Source organism: Trachypithecus francoisi, unplaced genomic scaffold, assembly GCF_009764315.1.
Source record: "Trachypithecus francoisi isolate TF-2019V2 unplaced genomic scaffold, Tfra_2.0 Lachesis_group0, whole genome shotgun sequence".
NCBI lineage: Eukaryota > Metazoa > Chordata > Mammalia > Primates > Cercopithecidae > Trachypithecus > Trachypithecus francoisi.
The window spans coordinates 163398336-163423601 of NW_022681453.1; the positions used below are offsets into that span (position 1 = coordinate 163398336).

At 35.2% G+C, this 25266-nt stretch overlaps 1 protein-coding gene across 2 annotated transcripts in view; it reads left to right on the forward strand.

Annotated features, from left to right (window-relative positions):
* Positions 1-25266, forward strand: part of PIK3R4 (phosphoinositide-3-kinase regulatory subunit 4) — a 75058-nt gene that overhangs the window by 20890 nt on the left and 28902 nt on the right. Inside the window, exons 7-13 of one of the 2 annotated variants that reach the window (XM_033212690.1) lie at positions 4563-4736; positions 9280-9425; positions 9893-9922; positions 11217-11420; positions 20169-20370; positions 21522-21709; positions 22868-23078. In XM_033212690.1, the coding sequence (XP_033068581.1) occupies positions 4563-4736; positions 9280-9425; positions 9893-9922; positions 11217-11420; positions 20169-20370; positions 21522-21709; positions 22868-23078 (1155 nt within the window). The remainder of the gene's footprint in view (positions 1-4562; positions 4737-9279; positions 9426-9892; positions 9923-11216; positions 11421-20168; positions 20371-21521; positions 21710-22867; positions 23079-25266) is intronic. The other variant, XM_033212691.1, reaches the window with a different exon arrangement.

The following is a 25266-nucleotide window of genomic DNA, read 5'->3' on the forward strand; positions in this document are numbered from 1 at the left end:
ATTTTTAATCATCCTCTCAAATACTTCCATGCAATCTGAAGGATAGATACTACCAAATTTCATTGATAATGAAATGAATTCGTAGTATTTCTGTTTTCATGCTGCTTTTGAATGATGTAAATATTTTAGCTTGGTAAAATAAAGGGTTGGTAAATCAACCTGTGTTACATCCATATGAAGGAATACCATGTGGTCATTAAAAACTATATTTAGACAGAGTAATGACCTGGAAAGTACCATGAGATATGTTAAAGTGACATAAGTAGATTGTAAATCCTCTTAAAGTATGGTTGCTGTTGTGTAAAGGTAACAATAACAGGAATCATACATGTTTATAAACATGTTAATAAAAGTGAACACGCATCACGTTTAGAATCAGAAAATAACAGTTAAAATATAATCATGGTTGAAAATCAATGTAGTTGGAAAGAATTAAGTTAAAGGCTTTGCTTTGTGTAACTGAAAATTTTTGAAAATTTAAGCAACATTTTTTTTTTGCTGTTCTTTCATTTTACAATTCTTGATTTTTAGATATATCTAAAGTCAGACATCTTGTGTTTTAGATACATGACTTCTATTACATTTGGATTCAGAATTAAAAGTAAATGAAGTGGACAGTGTTTTGCATGGGTTAAGTCATGTTTGATACAGGATTTAATATTTTTCTCTTTTAAATAATAACCAATCCCCTTTTCCCTGAATGTACTGATCTTTTCAGTTTAAGATTTGGCCAATTATGAAATACATGCTAAATTCATATTATTATGATTATCCAATACCCCCATTATATCATTTCTCACATGGTTGTAATGGTTTATCTGTTAACCCAAAAAGTTTAAAGACTATCCTGCACAATAGAAAGCTTGACTGGTATCCAAACTTTCTTGTGAGGTAGCAGGAAGCTGTAAGGCTTAAAGTTTTGGTTCCCAACAGTCTAGGAAAGGTTCGCTGTTTGATTTTTGTTTTCTAAAAAAATAAAACGCAAGAAACCTATGTGGCAACAGGATTGATATTTCTACAAATACTATCATATGTTTTGGAGGAAAGGGTACTTTCTACTTTGAAAAACTTTGAAATTCCCTGTTTTTCTTGCTTTGTTATTTTTGGAAATTACTGTACCTGTTTTTTTCTTTTCAGACATCTTTTGTTTCTTATTTTTAGATTAATTTATAGAGGCATCTTAGCCTTCCATCTAGGACTTCATCTAACTCAGTTCCTGAATACAGTATTATTCTTTGATCCTTACATCTTTTTGACTTCCTTGCTCTCTTCTTCTTCCAAATAATGCTATTTTTATTTCTTTCTCGGGAAAAGTTGGTTCTTACAACTTCACCTATCTATTGGTCAATTCATGTGTTCTTTGAAACATATATTAGTTCTTTTTAAATTTAAAAATAAATTTTTTTAATTGATGAAAGTAATACATGTTTATATTACTTTTGGAAATAAAACTTAGAAAAATTTGGAAAATATAGAAACCAAGAAGAAAATAAATGATGGTTAATCCTACAACCCATGCACAATCTCTGTTAAAGCTTTGATGTTTTTTCCCATAGCACTTCCTTTCTCTTTCCACCTCATTTATCCCTTTCTGTCATATGCTGATGGTTAAGAGCAGGCATTGTGGAGCTAGACTTCTGGGTTCAAGTGTTCGCTCTGTCACTAGTGGTGGTTCTTGGAAAATCATTTACATTTTTTGTGGCTTAGTTTACCTATCTGTAAAATAGAAATAAGAATAGTGCCTGTCTTACTGGTTGTTGGGGGATAGAATGAATTAATATATTTAGTAGTACCTGGCATAAGTGCTGTGTATATATTATATTACTTCCAAATTTTATTTTATTATTTCTTATACTTTTTTCTAATAACATACTTGAAGCATTTTCTCATATCATTAAAAATGTATTTGAAACCATAATTTAATAGGTCTAAACTCTTCCATGATATAGTTTTGCAAAAATTTAACCCTTCTTTTGGATATTTAAATTATTTTCATTTTTTTCTGTCATATATAGATTATCTATATATTTGGTGTAAATATGTAACATATGTATGTAAGTAGTTGTTTCTAATTATTTTCTTAGAAGTAAAAAATTTTAATTACTGTGTTAAAGAGTATGAATTTATTTTTAAAACTCATGACACATTTATAAGCTATTCAAAAAGATTATATCATTTTGCATTCCCATCTCCATTAAGTGCTGCACACCCATCCAGTGTGAAATAGGCTTTACTTAGTCCTTGCCTGTTGGAAGGGTAAAATGATAACTTGTTTTGATATATATATTTTAGCTCAACTATCAAGTTGAAAAACTTTCTCATGTTGATGATGTATTCATATCTCTAATTCTACGATTTTTAATATTCATTATTTTGGCTTTTTTTCCTGATATTTATGCTTTTCTTGTTCTTTTTGAACCTTTACATACATATTAAGAACATTAATTTTTAAAATTAATTTTAAGTGCACGTTTCTTAATTCTTTAACTTTATTTTTAAATCATTTTTGTAGACAGTTTTTCTGAAGTCAGTTTATTTGATCTTTTTGATTTGTGATTTTTTTTTTTTTTTTTACTTTTGTATGTAAAGTCTTTTCCCGTTCCAGAATTAGATTAATAATCTGTTGTGTGCTTGTCTTTTCTTTTTCATGCTTTATTTTTTTTACTTAACTGTTTAATTGATCTTTATTTTTGGTCTGTGATGTGAGGTGAAATCTAAATTTTCTTTTTCTTCTCAGATATGTAACTGATTTTCCTAGCATAGTTTATTAAGCATTTTTTTGTTTTTTTCTTACTGGTTTGTGAAACTGTTTTATCATCTGTTGCATGCCTCTCTGTCTGTTAAGGTCAGTTTTCTGGCTATCTAGTCTGTTCCATTGATTTTTCTGTTCTTGTACTCATACTCATAGCCATATTCAATTTACATTATTATATATTTTTAATCACCTGTATTATCTGGTAGGGTAAGTTTCAGATGTCATTATTCATTTTCAAAATATTTTTAGCTATTCTAGCTCATTGTACATTTCAGTTTGTAAAGTTCCTAAATTTAATCCACTGGAATTTTAGATAGTATTTTTCCTTTTATTAAAGAAAACAATTATAACATTATTTTTTAATCATAAAGGAAATAGGCCTTCAGAAATTATTTAAAATTTAATCAAAATTCATAAGGTATGAAAAACAATAATTGATTTTCCAGAGGCAGCTACTCGGCTTTGTGCTTTTATTTTAGTGTTTTCAGGTGATTATTACCATATCTATAAAGAATATTTTCATATTACTATTTTTAGAATAACCAACTTTGGATTTTATCTCTTTGTTTTCTGTGCCAGATGAAGATTTAATTCACTCATAACATGGCTTGATCCTTCTTTTCTTCTGAGATTTTGAGATGTTGACTAGTATCTTCAGTGCTTTAGTGTTTAGTTTGTTGTTGTAATAACTTGAAGTAATTAAATCTGTTTTGTATTGCTCCACCTGTGATTCGCACTACAAGATGAGTGCCCCCCTTTTTTTCTCTTTACCTCTTTCTCTCTTTTAATTGGTTAGTTGAGAATTGAGAATTCTCAACAATTTTTTTGTCATAATTAATAATACATTCTGTTCTGTAATCACAATGAAGTCAGGTATAGACTGATTATGAAGCTTCAAAACAAAATACATGATTATGAATGTATAAATTTTATTGACTGTGGAGCCAAGTAGTATACTGTAATTATATTTGCTCCATCACAATCCCAGTTCTGTGACTGCCCCCCTCACCATTTGAGTATGTTTATAGCAAGGCCAGTGGATTCTACTTTGCTCCCTCTTCTAGGTCCTAAATACACTATTTATTTTAATTTCATATTTGGACTGTGATTTTCTTGAGCAATTTTTTGTTTGTTCTAGAATTTTAGATTTCTTTGTTCTCTTTTTAGAAAGAAAAGTAATATATTGTCACCATATCTGTAATAGCTAGCTTCTTTCTTATTAATTTTATTTGTTGCTTAGAATCTATTCCATTTTCTTCTCGATGACGTTCTTGAAATTTATTAACTTTTAATTCTAATCTGGGCTGACTGATTTCTAGGTCTTTGCTAGCTTTTTTTTGCCCTTGAATTCTTAGGTTGATACTTTCCTAGAAGGGGTTGCATGGGAGGCAAACCTTTAATAGTCCTTACATGTCTTGAAATGAGTTTTTTAGTTAATTGATAGTTTGACTGAAAATAGAATTCTTTTCATAACTTTTAATGCCTTGCTCGCCTATGTCTTGTCTTCTAACCTCCATTGTTGCTGAAGATTATATAATTCCAACTCTGATTCTTCCTTTTTAGGAGATCTGTATTTTCATTTCTGTAAGTTCTTAGGATCTTAGTTTTTCTGTGGTGTCTGAGAATTTCCTGATGATTTGCTTTGCTGTGGGTCTTTTTAACTTTGTCATGCTGGGTAGGAAGTGCAGTGTTCTTTCCTAGGTAATTGATCAGTATGTTTGGCTTTTGCTTACTTTTATTGCTTTACTTAATGATATATGTACTTTTAGATATTGAATAATCACATAATATTGCTTTTCATTTCCAGGTGTTGCTGCCTATGTTGGCTGGCAAAGCTCCTCAATTCTCAAGCCCCTGCTGCAACAAGGTCTTAGTGATGCTGAGGAATTTGTCATTGTGAAAGCTCTTTATGCCCTTACTTGTATGTGCCAGTTAGGACTGCTACAAAAACCCCATGTTTACGAATTCGCCAGTGATATTGGTAAGTTTCTGTTTCTCAAAATTAGAATGAGATTGGAAGAACTTTATAAAATTTCTAGGTAATATAGAATAAGAATTGCAACTTTATTGTTCCTACTATTGATTGTGTGGGGTTCCTACCATTGATTGTGTGGGTGTGCATGCATGCATATATGTATGTGTATATGTGCATGCTTATGTGTATGTGAGAGACAGACAAGCTGACTCATTGGGTCCTCCAGGCTAATTGGGAAGTACTGCTTTGTTTTCATCTGTTTTTAAGTCTGTGTTACCTTTGTCAAAAAACAAGACTTTGGTGTGTGTTTTTTTGTTTGTTTGTTTGTTTTGCGACAGAGTTTCACTCTGTCGCCCAGGCTGGAGTACAGTGGTGTGATCCTGGCTCACTGCAACCTCCACCTCCCAGGTTTAAGCCATTCTCCTGCCTCAGCCTCCTGAGTAGCTGGGATTACAGGTGCCGGCCACCATGCCCGGCTAATTTTTTTTGTATTTTTAGTAGAGACGGAGTTTCACCATGTTGGCCAGGCTGGTTTCGAACTCCTGACCTTGTGATCTCCCTGCCCCAGCCTCCCAAAGTGCTGGGATTACAAGCATGAGCCACCGTGCCTGGCCAAGACTTTGTTTTTTAAAAAAACCATGATATGGGTCAAGCCTTGACTGGTCTGAAGATGAAAATTATTTTTGGGCACTTGACCAGCAGTCAAGTTGAAAATTGGATGTGAAGGATCTGTCACTGCATTGATTACCAGTTAAGAATTCATAGACTTGAATAATGTGTTTATTCTATTATAATTTCACATAATACATTGCTTCTGTGGCCTAATTAGTTATTTCCAAATAACTTTTGGAAATTATTTTTGAAATTTAATATAGCTTATAATTAGCATTTTATTTATCTACAAAACAGATGCGCATCAGTTTTAAAGCAAAAATTATCATGAAAATAGTTTTTTACCCCTACACGCAAAGTTTGCGGAGATTTTTCTGGACCTTGCTGTTTCTAGTCTTTGATCCCAGGATGAATATATGGAGTGCTCATATATCTTTAGTGTCAGAATAAATTATGTTTATATACAGAATAAACCCAGTGTGGTACTACTTCTTCGATAGATAACTCCCTTAGAACTACAACTGAATTTGATATGAAAACTATGGGGGAAAAAAACACTTTTCTGAGAAGAATCAAGTAAACAATCATTTGTTGGCATTTAAAACTGTTTAAAAGTAAAAAACAATTTTAGTAACTTAGAAACACTTACTTATTTAAAACAAATGATAGACTACATACATCTCTCTCATTCTGTTTTTAAACTATGTGTATTTTGTTGTAGTGATTTTTTTCCCAGCTTTATTGATGTATAATCAACAAATAAAGATAGTATATTATGTTCAACATGATATTTTGATATATGTATACTTTGTGAAGTAATTATGGTAATCAAGTTAATTGACATATCCATAGTTCTTTTTCTTTAGTGGTAAGAATATTTAAGAGTTACATCCCAGTGATTTTTGAGTATACATTTTTATTAATTATGATCACCATGCTGTACTTGCACATACACTGTACAAGAACTTATTCATCTTGTCTAACTGAACTTTTGTATCCTTTGACTAACACCTGCCCATTCCACCCTCCCTTCTACCCCAGCCCCTGGTAACCACCATGCTACTTTCTACTTCTATGAGTTCAGCTTTTTTAGATAATATGTATTACTTTGATCATACAGTATCTGTCTTTCTGTTGCTGGCTTATTTTACTTAGCATAATGTTCTCCAGTTTCATCTGTGTTGTTGCAAATAACAGGATATTTTTATTTTCTAGGACTGAGTAGTATTTTAGTTGTATATATACACCATGTTGTTTTATTCATTCATCAATGGACACTTAAGTTGATTTCCTATCTCGACTTTTATGAATAATGCTGCAGTGAACATGGGAGTGCAGATATCCCTTCAACATACTAATTTCATTTCCTTTGGATCTATACCCGAAAGTGGGATTGTAAGATCATAGATAATTCTGTTTTTAATTTTTTTTTTAAAGACATATGGTTTTGCTCTGTCACCCAGGCTGGAGTGCAGTGGTGTGATCATAGCTCACTGCATCTTTGATCTCCCTGGCTCAAGCTCTCTTCCGGCCTCAGCCTCGAGTAGCTAGAACCACAAGCATGTGCCACCATGCCTGGCTAGTATTTATTTATTTAGAGATGGGAGTTTCGCTCTTGTTGCTCTGTGCTGGCTGCCTGGACTTTAGGGAATGTTGACGTGGGTTATGTGAAACTACCCTTCCTGCCCTCTTCTTTGGGGCTTTTCTCATTTTTGTGCTATACCCAGGTGCTGTAATCTCTCACCTGGATTCCTTTGTAATGGTGTTTTTATGCATTGATAGTTTTTAAAACAGATTTTTTTCTACAAGAGGATGAACGCTGAAATGTCCTATTCAGCCATGTTGTTTTCACTGCCTAGTGACTTTTAAAGAGAATAGTGGTGGTGGTTTTGATGGTGATGATGATTTCTTTGGTACTCCTTTTAAAAATTATTCTCTTCCCACTTAGCTATTGTGAATATTTTCCCCATACTTTTCTTCTGATAAGTTGAATGTGCTAGATAAAGAAAAAACTGATTGGGAGGCCGAGGCAGGCGAACTCCGACCTGAGGTCGGGAGTTCAAGACCAGCCTGATCAACATGGAGAAACCCCGTCTCTACTAAAAATACAAAATTAGCCAGGCTTGGCAGTGCATGTTTGTATTCCTTGGTACTCAGAAGGCTGGGGCGGGAGAGTTGCTTAAACCCAGGAGGTGGAGGTTGCGGTGAGCCGAGATCGTGCCATTGCACTCCACCTGGGCAATAAGAGCAAAACTCTGTCTCAGAAAAAAAAAAAAAGGAAGAAAAGATTGAATATGCTATTTCATAGGCAGTTCTTTAGATTCAGGCTTCTTGTTTTGAGTAGTTGAGGTGCTTTGTATCAGGCACCTACTTTCTGATATAATAATGCTGTAGAACAGTCAACCACAGAATCTCAGTAAATCCTTCAGTAAATTTTTCATCATGCACCCGTGGGTTGTATAGGTGGCCCTGCTTCAGGTTCTGCATCTCCAGGTTGTCTGTGATGACTGTGATTCATCTGTCTCATTCTGGGGCCCTCACTGTAGGGACAGTGGCTACCCACATAATGTTCTCATGGTGATGGCAGAAGCACGAGAGGGCAAACCCAGCTATGTAGCACATTTCAAATTCCTGTTTGTCCTAATATTCATTGGCCAAAGCAAGTGATATAAACCAAAAGCAAGGGGGCAGAGAAGTATCCTTTGTATACCGCAGGTGTATACAAAGTGGATGAGTGTGGTTGTATAATACAGGAAAGTTAAGAATAAATAATACATTATAATACAGTTCCCAACTCCTGTCAAATTGTTATGGGTTTAGCTACTTTCTGGAGGTTTACCAGTGTTTTTCCAATCCTTATTTTCCCTCTTATCACAGGGAACATACCCACTGTCCCTTGTTGGATGGATCAGAGGCTGCAGGGTATTTATGAAATAGACAAAATCATCTTCATTTATAATTAGAAGATTTAGAAATGCGAGACCTTGGGAGAGAGATATTTTGAATGCATCTTTTCTCCTTTCCATTTTAATATAAGTATTATTAGCCTATAATTGTATTCCTGTTTCTCTGTTAATGTATATTTCTTATATACATTAAATAAATATCAGAGGATAAATAAATATCCTCTGAATGCTGATGTGTTTGCATGCTCAGAGCTAATACAATTTTTCTTGCCTTTAAAAGTTTGGATGTTATTCTAAATCAGGTTTGTCTAATGTCAATTAGTTGAAATCATTGCTTTTATGTTTAGTACATAAAATCGTTAAAATAAAAGGTATGGAAAGACATTCATTTAATTCTTTGGTTTAATGTCATATTTTAAACTTTTTACGAATAGGTATCATGTTTTCAGCTTTTTTGTTTCCATTCATTAATGCCTTGTGAAAGTAACTGTGAGTTATGTGTTAGATTTGATCAAACCACTGCATTAAAAGAATATCAGATAGGCTAGATTGTTCCCTTCATCTTTATGCTGTAGCTTGGAGAAGTAACTTCTCCCCAATTTCTCTGCCCTTTGGGTGGTAGAGGGTATATGTCTTTGAACGTCTGTGGGGGTACAAGTTGGGGAATAATAGTTAGCTATATGCTGTTGAGACTTGTTATGTCTGTAACAGTTTTTAATCCAGTGTTATAAATGAGTAGTGCCCACACAATTTTAGTTCTGACTAAAAAAATATAAATTTTAAGTCCTCAGCTATGAGGTAACTGTTTTTATTCTTTTGTGGTACTGCTGTGATATTTATGATAAGAGAATATTATAAACAGTGTGTCGACTTGATTGAGTTTATGCCTCAGGGTAATTGAGTATGTGAAGGCTCCTGATAGTAACATTGTGGCAAAATCCTTTTGTCAGTTATGTTATAATGTAAAAATTTGTTTATCCCGATAGTTTGAAATAACTTATTTGATCCCTGCCTTTTCTTTTCCTCTTTAGCCCCCTTCTTGTGTCATCCCAATTTATGGATACGTTATGGTGCCGTGGGATTTATCACAGTGGTAGCTCATCAAATAAGTACAGCTGATGTCTACTGTAAACTGATGCCTTATCTCAACCCATATATTACCCAACCAATAATACAGGTATACATGTTCCAAGTTGGAGTCAGTCTTTCCTCCAAACTGTGCCTCTTTAAAAAAAATGTGTAGAGAGCCCTATTTTTCTTAACATTTTTAAGTATTTAAATTGGGCGATAGCATTTTTATATTCTTTCAAGCTAATTAATGTTAATGAACCAAGCACCTTTGAAGCTCAGAAAAGTGCAAAAGATTATTATGTTTTACATCATGTTATATCTAATGTAGCATATAGTAGTTCATGTATTTTCTTTTGTGTAATATAAAGCATCTGTTAAAAATGAAATATAGTCTAGCAAAAATATATGTTGATAGACCTCTGCTTTTTATTTTAAAAAGTATTACTGATTGCATCCAGTTATAATAAATTAGAAAAAGTCTTTTTCAAATTTAAGTTTTTCACCACTAACTGGTTGTTTTGATGTCTTTTCTTTTTTATTCTAACAACACCACAACCTCTGCCCCACCTCTAGCAGTACTTGGTGATAAACTTTGAGTCTTTGGTATGTACAGGGCAAATATTATTCACCTAGCTTTTCAGTGTTTATACCCTTCATCTTGCTAGACAGCAAAGTATCAAGATAGGCATTTAAATGGAATGAAATGGTGAAGGATGATTCTAGCTGTTAAAACATCCTGAAAGTTCCTATTTTTACCAGAACTCCATTTCCCATTTGGAATTCACACACCTGTCTGGCTTTCTACCACTTTTGTATTTCAATGTGCCTTCTCTTTGTTTGGAGAAAATGGCCTTGGATAAACTCTGGAAACTAGGAAGTTTTGGTTATACCCTCTTTTCTTCATAGATTCATTCATTTCTAGAGGTTATCATTCTTTATTTCATAGAGTTTGTAGGATTTTTTTTTTATTTTTACACCAAGAGCAACTTATATATACATGAAAGATGGATAGCGCTATCAGAAAAAATGCCCTTTTAGAAAAGTTTATGCTTCCTTGGAAATTAGGCCTAGAGATATCTACTCCTTTTGAGTAGTTAACTCTATTTAAAAGTTTGCTCATTGAACTTTTTCTTTTGTCACTGTTTCGTATTTTGAAAGGCCAGGATCAGAAGTTGAGAGGCTAATTATTCATTTGCTTCATGAATCTTATTTTTCTACAATTTGGATTAGAGAAAAGGTACCTTTTTATGCTGCTTTCCACTGACTGACTTCACCAAGGAGTTAAATATACTTAAGGAAGTCCTCTTGGTGCTTCTGCTAGAGTCACAGGGAAAAAAAAGAAGATAATCTTGGTTACTATCGGCAGTATTCATCCATTTTATTATATTTGCATTGACAAGGAATGTATTCCTTTTGGATAATTAAAGGAAAGATTTTATAAACACTATGGAGATAGCAATGGTTTTTAGAAGTGGTTGAATCTACCAGGAAAATGTGATGACTGAAGGAAGACCTGTGGTTATTGAGCATCTTTCCTGGATCAGTACCTAGTGGTTGTCAGATCTGTGAACTGTACGTATGTTTTGGGTGTAGGATGTTGTCTGACATATTGGGATCTAGCAAAGGCTCTTTTTGTTTTCTAGAATTTCCTGGATTGGATGATTAGTCTTCCAATGATAGATACAGATGTGTGGTGTAGTGCTATCAATGAAAAGTAAGAGATACCTTAGCTCTTTAAAGTTTACTAGTATTCTTTCTTCTTCTACACAAAGATGTTGATATATATTATTTTCTTAGAAAATGAATATGTTAACTTTTCGCAAGTTGTATTTATTGAATTTGAAAATAACTGTACATGTTATATTTTTGGCTGATCCTTTTTATTTTTCTAATATAGATTGAAAGAAAACTTGTTCTGCTCAGTGTTTTAAAGGAACCAGTAAGCCGTTCTATATTTGATTATGCTTTGAGGTCTAAAGATATTACTAGCTTGTTCAGACATCTTCACATGCGTCAGAAGAAACGAAATGGTTCTCTTCCCGACTGCCCTCCACCAGAGGATCCTGCCATAGCACAGCTTCTGAAGAAGCTGCTCTCACAGGTTGTATCACCCTTCCAAAGTCTTACATTTAAATGCGAATTTAATAAAAATATTGAATTGTCCATTTAGCTTTTAAAAAATATTTTTGATTGATTAGATTACATCCTAAAAAATGAGTAAGTAAATCTGGCAAACATCTTACGCATTTGCTTTGAATCCTAAACAAAGATAATACTAAGATGATGATACAGTATCAGGTTAAGCTAAATAAGGAATCATGGGAGACCTGTTATGTTTCTTTCGTAATTACTGGCTAAATAAATGAGGGAAAGACTGTAGAAATAACCTTAGATTTAATTAGTATTCTTGATTCAGTTCTGTGTCTTACCAAAAATATAATGAAATTTAACTGGAAGAAACATTGCAAAACACAGATGAAGTATAGAAAAATCCTGGTTCATTTTGATCCAAATTTGTAATTAATACTTGTAAACAGCTGAAATAACTGGTACTTAGAATGCATCTCAGGTTTAATAGACCAGCAGTTTACTGGTATATCTTAAACGTCTATGAATTTGAATCAATTAACAGAATCTTATTAGAACTAGGAAGTAATCTTACTACACTTGGCATTGGTAATGCCTCTTTAGAAATATGAATTCTATTCATGACAAAAAGGCCAAAAGCAATTGCAACAAAGACCAGAATTGACAAATGGGATCTAATTAAACTAAAGAGATTCTGCACAGCAAAAGAAACCATCATCGGAGTGAACAGGCAGCCTACAGAATGGGAGAAAATTTTTGAAATCTACCCATCTGACAAAGATCTAATATCCAGAATTTACAAGGAACTTAAATGTATTTACAAGAGAAAAATAACTCCATTGAAAAGTGGGCAAAGGATATGGACAGACGCTTCTCAGAAAAAGACATTTCCACAGCCAACAAACATGAAAAAAAGCTTAACATCACTGATGATCAGAGAAATGCAAATCAAAACCACAGATACCATCTCACGCCAGTCAGAATGGCAGTTACTAAAAAGTCAGGAAACGGGCCAGGCACTGTGGCTCAGGCCTATAAACCCAGCACTTTGGGAGGCCAAGGTGGGTGGATCACCTGAGGTCAGGAGTTCCAGACCAGACTGGCCAACATGGTGAAACCCCATCTCTACTAAAAATACAAAAATTAGCCATACGTAGTGTTCTGTGCCTGTAATCCCAGCTACTCGGGAGGCTGAGGCAGGAGAATCGCTTGAACCTGGGAGGTGCAGGTTGCAGTAAGCAGAGATCGCGCCACTGCACTCCAGCCTGGGTGACAGAGTGAGACTCTGTCTCCAAAAAAAAAAAAAGTCAGGAAAAAATAGATCCTGGGGAGGCTGTGGAGAAATAGGAACACTTTTATACTGTCGGTGGGAGTATAAATTAGTTCAACCATTGTGGAAGACAGTATGGTGATTCCTCAAGGGTCTACAACCAGAAATACCATTTGACCCAGCAATCCCATTACTGGGCTTATACCCAGAGAAATGTAAATCATTCTACTATAAAGACACATGCATATGTATGTTTATTGCAGCACTATTTACAATAGCAAAGACATGGAACCAACCCAAATGCCCATCAATGATAGACTGGATAAAGAAAATGTGGTACATATACACCATGGAACACTACACAGCCATAAAAAGGAATGAGAGCATGTCCTTTGCAGGGACATGGATTAAACTGGAAGCCATTATCCTCAGCAAACACAGGAACAGGAAACCAAACACTACATGTTCTCACTCATAAGTGGGAGTTGAACAATGAGAACACATGGACATGGAGAGGGAAACAACACAAACCAGGGCCTGTTGAGGGGTGGAGGGTGAGGGGAGGGAACTTAGAGGATGGGTCAGTAGGTGAAGCAAACCACCATAGCACACGTATACCTATGTAACAAACCTGCATGTTCTGTACATGTATCCCATTTTGCTTTTTAGAGAAAAAACAAGAAATAAATATATGAAGTCTAGGCCAGGCATGTTGGCTCATGCCTGTAATCCCACCACTTTGGGAAGCCAAGAAAAAAAGAAATATTAAATCTAAATTTACATCTTGTTTCATGAGGGATATGTGGAACTTAGGGAAGCCAAGATAGGAATAAAAATGGTTAAAAATAAAGAATACAGTTGCTGAATATATGCTCTATGAGCCATAATGGAAATTTTAAAGACTTAGTTTGATGTGACTTGAATTCCTGAAGAGCTTTTTCTTTGGGTTTTATTTTAACCTTGGCTTGTACATTAGATATGTTTTGTATTTTAGAAAGCAATTTGTGGAAAATTGGATTCTGAAGCACATTTTTCTTTTTTTTGGTTCTACAATTTAAAAAAAAGAATGAAAGATAAAGAATACCAATCTTTCTTTTTACTTTCCTTTCATTCATTTTTTACAAAATTATTATTATACTTTATAGGGTACATGTGCACAACGTGCAGGTTTGTTACATATGTATACATGTGCCATGTTGGTATGCTGCACCCATTAACTCGTCATTTACATTAGGTATATCTCCTAATGCTATCCCTTCCTCCTACCCCCTCCCCACAATAGGACCCGGTGTGTGATGCTCCCCTACCTGTGTCCAAGTGATCTCATTGTTCAATTCCCACCTATGAGTGAGAACATGTGGTATTTGGTTTTCTGTTCTTGCGATAGTTTGCTGAGAATGATGGTTTCCAGCTGCATCCATGTCCCTGCAAAGGACACGAACTCATCCTTTTTTATGGCTGCATAGTATTCCATGGTGTATATGTGCCACATTTTCTTAATCTAGTCTGTCACTGATGGACATTTGGGTTGATTCCAAGTCTTTGCTATTGTGAATAGTGCCGCAATAAACATATGTGTGCATGTGTCTTTATAGCAGCATGACTTAAAATCCTTTGGGTATATCCCCATTAATGGGATGGCTGGGTCATATGGTGTTTCTAGTTCTAGATCCTTGAGGTATCGCCACACTGTTTTCCACAATGGTTGAACTAGTTTACAGTCCCACCAACAGTGTAAAAGTGTTCCTATTTCTCCACATCCTCTCCAGCACCTGTTGTTTCCTGATTTTTTAATGTGAATCACATTTTTCTGATGTTTCTCCCGAGTAAGTAATCCTTACCAAAGAGATTTCAGTGTGCAGTAAAAACCATCTCAATCTAAATGTTTCTTCAGGCTTGGCCATTGTGACTCTATTTCTCTCTCCCCTACCTATCCTATATATTAATTTAAAAACCTTCATTCTGGGCCTGGTGTGGTGGCTCATGCCTGTAATCTCAGCACTTTGGGAGGCTGAGGCGGGCAGATCACGAGGTTGGAGTTTTGAGACCAGCCTGGCTGACATGGTAAAATGCTGTCTCTACTAAAAATCCCCAGAATTGGCTGGGCGTGGTGGTGTGCACCTGTGGTCCCAGCTACTTGGGAGGCTGAGGCAGGGAAATCGCTTGAACCTGAGAGACAGAGGTTGCAATGAGCCAAGATCGTGCCATTGCACTCCAGCCTGGGTGACAGAGCAAAACTCCGTCTCAAGAAACAACAAAACAAACCTTCATCCTGACATTTTCTTTTCCTTGTCAGTCATTACTTTACCTCATGGGGCTACCCTAGCCCCTCATCTCTTCTTTTTACCTTGCTAAGGTGTAGGTTTTGACACTGGTAACAGGAGGGAGTGGGAAGGAACAATTTCCATAGCCGTTCTACTTCCTGCTTCCTACAGTTCTTCTAACCGCTTCTACCACTGCTGCTCCCTCAATGCCAGCCAGCATTACTGGGTGCCATGATACAAATCACTAAAGCTCACTGACCCATATTCCTCTGAAATGTCAGTGCGTGGTATCTTCATTGGTCTGTCAGTGATCCTCTCATTTGTCTGAGTGGAAAAAGAGGAACAAACAATCCCCCATTTTATGTTATCTCTGGTGCCAATGGCTTTAGGAGACTCCTAAAGGTTAGGGGACAATCCTCTGTTCAAGAGATAAGCACTGCTAATAGAAGGGAGAGCAGGCCAGAATCTCTGAAATTCTTACCAGAAATAACAGCAGAACAACACCAGCTTCCGGTTTTTTGAAAGCCAACAACGACTTTACCACTGTAGTTTGTGATTTCCATGTTTTTGACTATCCTTAAAACAAATTTGAGCAACAGATGTTATTCCTGTTTTGTAGATAAGGGAATGGAGACACAAGGAAGGTAGTTAACTTGCTTATGTTCAGATAGTACAGTAAGTTTCAGAGTTGGCATTTCAATCTAAACCTACCTGATTCCAAAGCCTACACTCCTACACTATGCTGTGTTGCCTCTAAAGTAAAATAAACAGAGGACATAGAGCTAAGACTCAGAAGCTTGCTTGGATTTTATACAGACTTAGGAAGAAGCTCATGTGCATTTGATCTCCTCCAGCGCCTTACAAGCCTTTTCTCTACCGTCATTTCATTTTGGTCCCTGTGCTACCTGAGTTTCTTAGGATCACTAGCAGAGACTTAGATCCAGGGGAGGCTTTGGAGATAGGAATTGAGTCCTTGTTTCTTTTTTCTCTTCTCTCTTCCCTCTTCCTCTTCCCCTTCCCCTTCCCCTTCCCCTTTCTCTTTCTCTTTTTCCTTCTCTTCTTTATTGAGATGGAGTTTGTTGTTGCCCAGGCTACAGTGAATGGCACGATCTCGGCTCACCACAACCTCCGCCTCCCGGGTTCAAGTGATTCTCCTGTCTGAGCCTCCAGAGTAGCTGGGATTACAGGCATGTGCCGCCAGGCCTGTCTACTTTTGTATTTTTAGTAGAGATGGGGTTTCTCCATGTTGGTCAGGCTGGTCGTGAACTCCCAACCTCAGGTGATCTGCCTGCCTTGGCCTCCCAAAGTGCTGGGATTACAGGCCTGAGCCCCCGCCCCCAGCGAGTCCTTGTTTCTGATATCAGGGCTACAGAGCAAAGGGTCGTGTTTTTAGTTTCTGCAAGCAGGCAATATGAGCACTCCTACATATTTTTTTTTTTAGCTTACAGTTCTTCAGTGCTCTTCTATACGGGACTGTACTTGAGACACATCATGGGTAAAGTAGGCCTTTCTAGACCAGCCTAGCATTGTTTCTATGGGAAAATATGTTATTAGTTCCAGCTAATAGACTTAACATACAATTTTGGAACGTTACCCATATGGGAGTTGGAATCTGTACTCCAGATTTTCAGTAGAACTTACATCAAGAGACGACTCTTGGAAGGACTGTTGTCGTTAGATCCATCTACAAGAGCTTCCTGTTTTATTTGTATGCATTTAATCAGGTTCTAATAAATAATACAAAATGATTTCACTCCTTTAAAAAATGAGTTCATTTTTAATGATTTTTATTTTTGTACTTTTTGACAGATTAGTATAAATACAGCTTTAAAATTCAAAAGCTATAAGAAGATACATAAAGCAGTGTTAAGTTTTTATCTAATCCCTGCCCTCCAGCCATGCAGTTTCTTTCTCTGTTGATTGTGAATTTTATGTTGGGTGTTGAATTGCTTTGCAGTGTTGGACTTGTTCTGCTGCACAGTTACTTGGAATCAGTTTCATCCTTTTAAGCTTTGCTTTTAAGCTTTGTTAAGATAGGTTTAGGATAGGTCCAGACCAACCCTTAGTTGGTCAGTTTAGTACCACTGCTAAGGACTTCTCAGAACATGATGCTTTGTGTATAGTAAGAGGTCTTTCACTGTTCCTAACCTTGTGGTGTTCTTTCTATGGCCTCAGGTAGTTTCCTTATGCATACATAGTTTAATATTCAGCCAAAGACTTCAGGAGACCCTTCTGTAGCCCTCTGAAGCACTCATTCTGTGCAGATCCCTCTTCTTCATTTCTCTGCCCCACAGAGTTAGCGTTTGTAGCTTTCTTGAACTCTGATGTGTCCTTGAAATCAGCTCTGTTTTATTCTATGTTCCTTCTGCCATAGCCTGGCAACTCTAGACAGTATTGCTGGGACAGTCATAGGACTCAGTTTTAAATATTTTAGGCATTGTAGCCCTGTCTGCCTGTTTTCCCATGCCTGAAAAGTGTGTGTCTGTGTGTGTGTGTGTGTGTGTGTGTGTGTGTGTGTTTTGTACGGTTTGAAGTTGTTTAAAGTGGAAGGGTAAAACTAGTCTGGTCCCTGTGATTTCATCATAGTCAGAAGCTGAAGTCTGTGGGTATGTTTATGGACTTACACTAGTACCGCACTTTTTTAGTTACCATAACTTAGGCTTGATCTTTGGTGGGAAAAAACATCTCCCAGCTTTTTTTTTTTCCTTTGTTTCAACATTTTCTTGGCTATCCTTGGTTCTTAACATTTTTTTTTTCTTTTTCAAGAGTTTCTTGGCTATCCTTGATTCTTAGCATTTTCTTACACGTTTTCTATATGATTTTTTCATCAGCTTGTCACTTTATACAATAAAAATTTGTTGATATATTGAGATTACATTGAACCTGTAGAAGTCAGCTTGTCACTTTTGATTATTTTGAATGCTATTACAATTGGCAAATTAAAACATTATTTTGTTTGTAGCTGGTTTATGGAAAAATTTTTATATTTCCTTTGGCAACCTCATAAAACTTATTAATTATAATAATTTGCTTGTACATTTTCTTTTGAACTTGTACATTCACAATTGTATCATGCGTGAACAGTGACTATTTTATTCATTTTTTTCCAATCTAAATACCTTTGTTTTCCTTGCCTTATTTAAATGACTAGGATATTTAGTATAGTATTAAAGAGATTTGGTGTGAGTAGGCATCCTTGTTTCGCATATCAGAGGGAAAACTCTCAACATTGTACCATTCAGTGTGATTTTTGCTATTAGTTTTTTTGTACAATCTTTTGAACAGATTAAGGAAATCCTCTTTCTGGCTTGCTAAGATGATTATTGGAAGAATGCTAAATTTTATCAAATGTCTTTTATCTGTTGAGATTATTATATGGTTTTTCTGTTCTGTTAATGTGTTGAAATATGTTGATTGATTTTTCATATTTTAAACTTACTTTATTCCCTGGTTATTTGAAATAAACATAGCTTTGTCATATTGTATCTATATATAAATGTAGTTTTAGAAAATAAATAAAATATAAATATATAAAATGTTTTTAGGTACACTGGATTTGGTTTGCTCCTACTTTAGTGGATATTTTTTCGTTTGAGTTTATGAACAACCTTGTCCTGTAGTTTTCCTTTCTTGTAATGTTCTTGTCAATTTGTTTGTTTTTTCATGGTGCAGTGCTGACATTTTTTTTATTGAGATACAATTCACTACCATAAAATTCACTTTTGAAGTGTACAGCTTACTGCTTTTTAGTACATTTGCAAAGTTGTGCAATCATCACCACTGTTAAATTCCAGAACATTTTCATCACCCTGAAAAGAAACCTTGTATCCATTAGCAGTCATTTTCTTTCCCTTAGCCCCTGGCAATTGCTAATCTACTTTCTGTCTCTATGGATTGCTTAATCTGGACATTTCATATTAATGGAATCATGCAATATGTGGCCTTCTGTGTCTGGCTTCTTTCACCGATCTTAATGTTTTTAAGGTCCCCCTATGCTGTAGCATATATCAGTACTTCATTACTATTTATAGCCCTTACTGTGGCCCTCCCTTTTGTGGACTAAAACATAGACTAACAAAAAGAGAGCTCTTACTTTAGCTATAAAGTACCTATTGTCTATTTAAAGTGAATTTTAGGAGGAGACATGAAAATAAACTAAGTGTTGCAAGTTAACACTGGGATTTAGTCAAGAATATGTCTATTATTATTGTACTTTAATGCAATTTTATTTCATGTTTTTTAGCTTTGTGCCCTCCTAGGGTTGGTTTTATCATAGTCTGCCTGAGAATTGTGAATATGACTCTAAACTCTAGTGGGATTCTAGATTGAGGCCTCAGGAGAACTGACATTTTATTAAATGAATGTTTTTTATTCCTTTGCTTGATAAAAATGTAGTAGAGGATTCTGTGGATGGTTGGAAAGAAAGACACGCAGAACTGCCACATTTTCCAGAATATTTAAGTTGCCAATGAATTATTTAGATTGATTACTTAGTATTTGTCCGTTTCAAGTGCGCTAAATATTTTAGGTGGATTAGCATGTAAATTTCACTATAATCTGATAAGATGGGTGCTAGTAATTATCTTTATAGATAAATAGAAGTGCACACATATAGTAAGTAGTAATCAGGGCTGGAATTTGAACCTACGCAGTCTGACCTCAGCCGTTATCCTGGATTGCTACTGGATTTGTTGCTCAGATCTGCAGTTCAGGCAGCATTCCAATCAATCCTTTAGTTGCATAGTATATTTTATGTATCATAGAATGCCTTTATATACTCATTCAGTATACATTTCTCAACACAACCAGGAGCAAAGTTGAAGTCGGTACACTTTCTTTTGCTTAATATTATACATTCAGAATTTTGTTCAGATAATAAATATTTATTCAACAGTTGTATTTTAAATATTACTATATATCACACGTTGTGTTCTTTGGAAATTCCAAAGATGAGTTATGTTTGAATACTGTCCTTTAGGAAGAAAGTTAAGATATAAATCATGATACAAATTACAAAGTGCCCTAATAGAATGTTCTGGGAGATCTTAGTAGTGACATGTCATTCTGTATTGTTAACTTTATTTTTCACTTGCACTTGATTGTTTCACCCTTCTGACTCTTTCAGTTTTAAATTGGGTGATTTGTTCCTTCAGTTGTTAGTCATTCTGAGGTCTGTTTTTATTACTTGTGAAAATAAACTAGAACATATGGTTTTATTTGGCTTTAGGGAATGACAGAGGAAGAGGAAGATAAACTTCTGGCACTGAAAGACTTCATGATGAAATCTAATAAAGCAAAGGCCAATATAGTGGACCAGAGCCATCTTCATGATAGTAGTCAGAAAGGTGTAATTGACTTGGCAGCTTTAGGCATAACTGGGAGACAAGTTGATCTTGTTAAAACCAAACAAGAACCAGATGACAAACGGGGTTAGTATGCTTGTTTGTGTGTGTGTAGCTTGTTGTTGTTAATTATTTCATAAGACTGTTTTTTAGCTAATTAATAATAAAAAGCCCCATTTCACAGATAAAGAACTTTCAAATACAGTGACTCCATTACTTAGCAGGGAGATTTTGGGGAAGAAAACTAGGGAAGCATACTAACAGTTAAGGAAGTAACTTGCCAGAATCACAACTCTGTGACAAACCAAGGTCTGATTCCATAGCTCTGCTTTTACAATAAAATCACGTTGTCACCATAGAGGTGTATGACTGAAGATGAAATTCTTTTTTTTAACCCTTTAACCAGCAACCCAAGAACAATAGTCTATGTAAAATGGTATCAAGTTTTCTAGTTCATTATTAGTAGGTAATACCCAATGAATTCAAAAGAAAGGTCTTGCTATTAACAATGAAATGCAAGAGTAGAGACCAGATAAGACTTAACCATTTGCAGTCTTGAGATTTGAAACTGTGAGCTCTTGTGACATTGACATTGATTGTATGAAGTTTTGTAAGATCCTGTGCATGCCCTTTTTGCATGTGCATTCACTGCCAATTATATGCCTTTAAAATTTCCTCTATTCTAGCATTAGATTTTGAAGGCAGCTAGTGAATTTTATTTAAAATAAACTTCTAATTGCCAAATTCGAGAAAAAGTATTTGTAACTTAAGTTTTAATGGTTTAGATCCATAATATATAAAACATACAGATTAATAAGAAAGCAAGCCAAAAAAAGAAAGATTGAACAGAATTCTATCAGTTGATAGAATAGAATGCATATATATGAAAAGGTAAATAATTTAATAAATGCAAATTAAAACAGATGCCATTTTCTTACTATTCGCTACTTTAGATATAGTGGTTACTTGAAATTGAGCTGGCCTGGAGAAACTAGGAAGTAATTAGGTCTTATTATTAAAATAATTGGAAGCACATCTGTTCCATCTGCCCTAGAAATGAAATGAGAGTTAATGAGTTAATATATGAATATGAATAAATTAGAAATCTTAAGGAACAAAAAGAATATGAAGTGTAGTGCTGTCCCTGCCCCCTCTCCTGTCCCCTCCAAAGGCAATAAAAGCACATAATGGTTTTAAAGGCTACCTTCAGACTAACTATTCCGAATATATTTTCATAGCCAGAAAACATGTAAAACAAGACTCAAACGTAAATGAAGAATGGAAAAGCATGTTTGGGTCACTGGACCCACCAAACATGCCACAGGCCCTACCTAAAGGGAGTGATCAGGAGATGATTCAGACTGGGAAACCTCCTCGTTCCGAGTCCTCTGCTGGCATTTGTGTCCCTTTGTCAACTTCTCCACAGGTACTGTCACCCAGTCAGTAGTCCTTCTAATGTCTTTGTACCCCGTTCTGCTATTTTGGATGTTTAAAGGCTGTGTACTGTAGTAGAAAAATTAATATGGTGACTTTTCTTTTAGGGAGGACATATTCCTTTCTAAGACAGGTTTATCTTTAATTTTATAGTGAGGAGGAAATGTAGTTATTGAAAGTACTAAAAAGGTCTCATTTTAGAGTACTTGCCAATAAAGTGATCTGAAATTGTGGGTTTAAGACACTATTATGAACTGTGATTATAATTACGCTGCAGTGAACCTTTTAAATCTTTTTTATTCCTCCTCCAGTATAACATAGCTATATCTATAAAATAGCAAAAATACTTTTGGGAAGAAGTCTCAAATTTCCTATGTGTGATAAATGTCATGATGCTTTTGATGTACAGATCATTCCTGACAACAATGGTTAGACTTAGGATTTTTTGAGTTTGTATGGTGTGAAAGTAGTATTCATTCATTAGAAACTGTACTCTGGTACCCATATAGCCATCCCATTTTTTGTGTTCAGTACAGATTTCAGTAAGTTACATGAGATATTCAGCACTTTATTGTAAAATAGGCTTTGTGTTAGATAATTTGCCCAACTGTTGGCTAATGTAAGGGTTCTGAGCATGTTTAAGGTAGGCTATGCTAAGCTGTGATGTTCAGTAGTTGGGTGTATTAAATGCATTTTCGACTTAATGATATTTTCAACTTATGATAGGCTTATTGGGATGTAATGCCATTGTAAGTCAAGGAGCATCTGTATTTGAAATAAGTTTAATTTAAGGCAGCTCTTTCCTAGTCAATCGTATCTTAAATAAAAAATATTAATTGAACCAGATTAATTAAATTGAAATTCCATTTCTTCTTTTCACTTAATGATAATTTTTGTTTAATGTTATTTTTGTGCTGATCAGTTTTTTTTATATATAAAATGTAGGATTTATATAAAGAATGGAAATGTAGCATTTGTGGTTAAATTTCATTTTAACTGGGTTTTCGTTGAAAAAATGTATTTAAATGAATTTTAAAATTGGTACATTAATGACGACAAAAAGCTGTTATAATTTATAGATAAAAACATGGGTACGCTTTTATCTTCAAATATACTTTGCTTATGACATAGAATTCCATTTGTTTTGTAGGTTCCAGAAGTGACAACTGTGCAAAATAAAAAACCAGTAATACCGGTTTTAAGTAGTACAATTTTACCATCCACCTATCAGATTCGGATTACAACTTGTAAAACTGAACTTCAGCAGCTCATCCAGCAAAAGCGGGAGCAGTGCAATGCTGAGAAAATAGCTAAGCAGATGATGGAAAATGCTGAATGGGAGAGTAAACCACCACCACCTGGTAAAAGTTCCATTGATAGGTAGTTATAGTCTAGTCTAGGTGCTTAAGGCTAGAATCTAATAGAGGAAATGAATACTTAACTACCAGACAAAAGAGGTAAGAACAAAAATGTTGTTTGGGAAACCCAGAGGAAGAAGCAGTGAGTAAGAAATCATGTCATTATTTGTTGAGTTGGATCTTTTTAGTTGTGGGGGAAGCTGGCAAAGTCATATTTAGGCCAATCACATAATAATTTAGCCTATCTGTGCTTCATTTTCCCCACTTATAGTACTAAGTTTTACCTGTTTAATGTCTTGCCACTTTCTCATTTAAATGTCTGGCTTCTTTGACCAAATTCCTGCTTTTAATTTCTGGAAGGTTTAACATACTTTGATTAATATTAAGAAAAAGTTAGAAAATTTAGAAAATGATGAGTACTTTTGAAAAGAAAATAGGCTGGGTGTGGTGGCTCACGCCTGCAATCCCAGCACTTTGGGAGGCTGAGGTGGACGGATCACTTGAGGTCAGGAGTTCGAGACCAGCCTGGTTAACATGGTGTCACCCCATCGCTACTAAAAATACAAAAATTAGCCAGGTGTGGTGGCATACGCCTATGATCCCAGCTACTCGGGAGGCTAAGGCAGGAGAATTGCTTGAACCTGGGAGGTAGAGGTTGCAATGAACTGAGATTATGCCACTGCATAATCTGGGCGACAGAGCAAGACTCCGTCTCAAAAAAAAAAAAAAGTAAATAAATAAATAATTAAAAAAGAAAACAACATCACCTCTAACCCTACGCCTTAACGATGATCAACATTAAAATTATGAGGAAGCAGTTCTGTATTGTTAAGACTTAAAAGTAATTTAGAGATACTTCAAATGAAAATCTGACTCAGCTATCTTAGCAGACTTGCCTAGTGTAATGTAGCAGAGCTAGTCTTTGACACTAGATTTGTAGGTTTAAAAATATTTTTTGAGTTTCTGTCTCTACATTTTAATGATAAAAATTGAAATTGAGAAGATGCATAATGTGCTTATATATAGTTTACAAATCATGTGAATTCCCATGAGCTACTGATGTGGACTTGGGGAAAATGCTGGTAAAGGTCAATGATTTAAAGATTCAGAAGATACTGTTAAGTGGCAAGTAGCATCGTTAGTTGCATAAATTTTCTTATCAAAATAAACATTTTGGAATTTTTTAATGTTGAAACTTTTTGTGATTAGAATCAATATTATATACCAGCGCTACTTTAAAAACTGAAAAGTTGAGCACAGACTGCTGTATTTTATGATAGAATCTGTCTTTGTAAGTGGCATATTATACTTAGTAGAGTAATACATTTTATTTAATAAATCACAGAAAAGATGTCAAATTTTGTAGTTCAAGAAATGTGCACCAAAACAGAGATATAGACCAATGGAACAGAACAGAGTCCTCAGAAATAATACCACACATCTACAGCCATCTGATCTTTGACAAACCTGAGAGAAACAAGAAATGGGGAAAGGATTCCCTATTTAATAAATGGTGCTGGGAAAATTGGCTAGCCATAAGTAGAAAGCTGAAACTGGATCCTTTCCTTACTCCTTATACGAAAATTAATTCAAGATGGATTAGAGACTTAAATGTTAGACCTAATACCATAAAAACCCTAGAAGAAAACCTAGGCAGTACCATTCAGGACATAGGCATGGGCAAGGACTTCATGTCTAAAACACCAAAAGCAACGGCAACAAAAGCAAAAATTGACAAATGGGATCTAATTAAACTAAAGAGCTTCTGCTCAGCAAAAGAAACTACCATCAGAGTGAACAGGCAACCTACAGAATGGGAGAAAATTTTTACAATCTACTCATCTGACAAAGGGCTAATATCCAGAACCTACAAAGAACTCAAACAAATTTACAAGAAAAAAAAACCCCATCAAAAAGTGGGGAAAGGATATGAACAGACATTTCTCAAAAGAAGACATCCATACAGCCAACAGACACATGAAAAAATGCTCATCATCACTGGCCATCAGAGAAATGCAAATCAAAACCACAATGAGATACCATCTCACACCAGTTAGAATGGCAATCATTCAAAAGTCAGGAAACAACAGGTGTTGGAGAGGATGTGGAGAAATAGGAACACTTTTACACTGTTGGTGGGATTGTAAACTAGTTCAACCATTATGGAAAACAGTATGGCGATTCCTCGAGG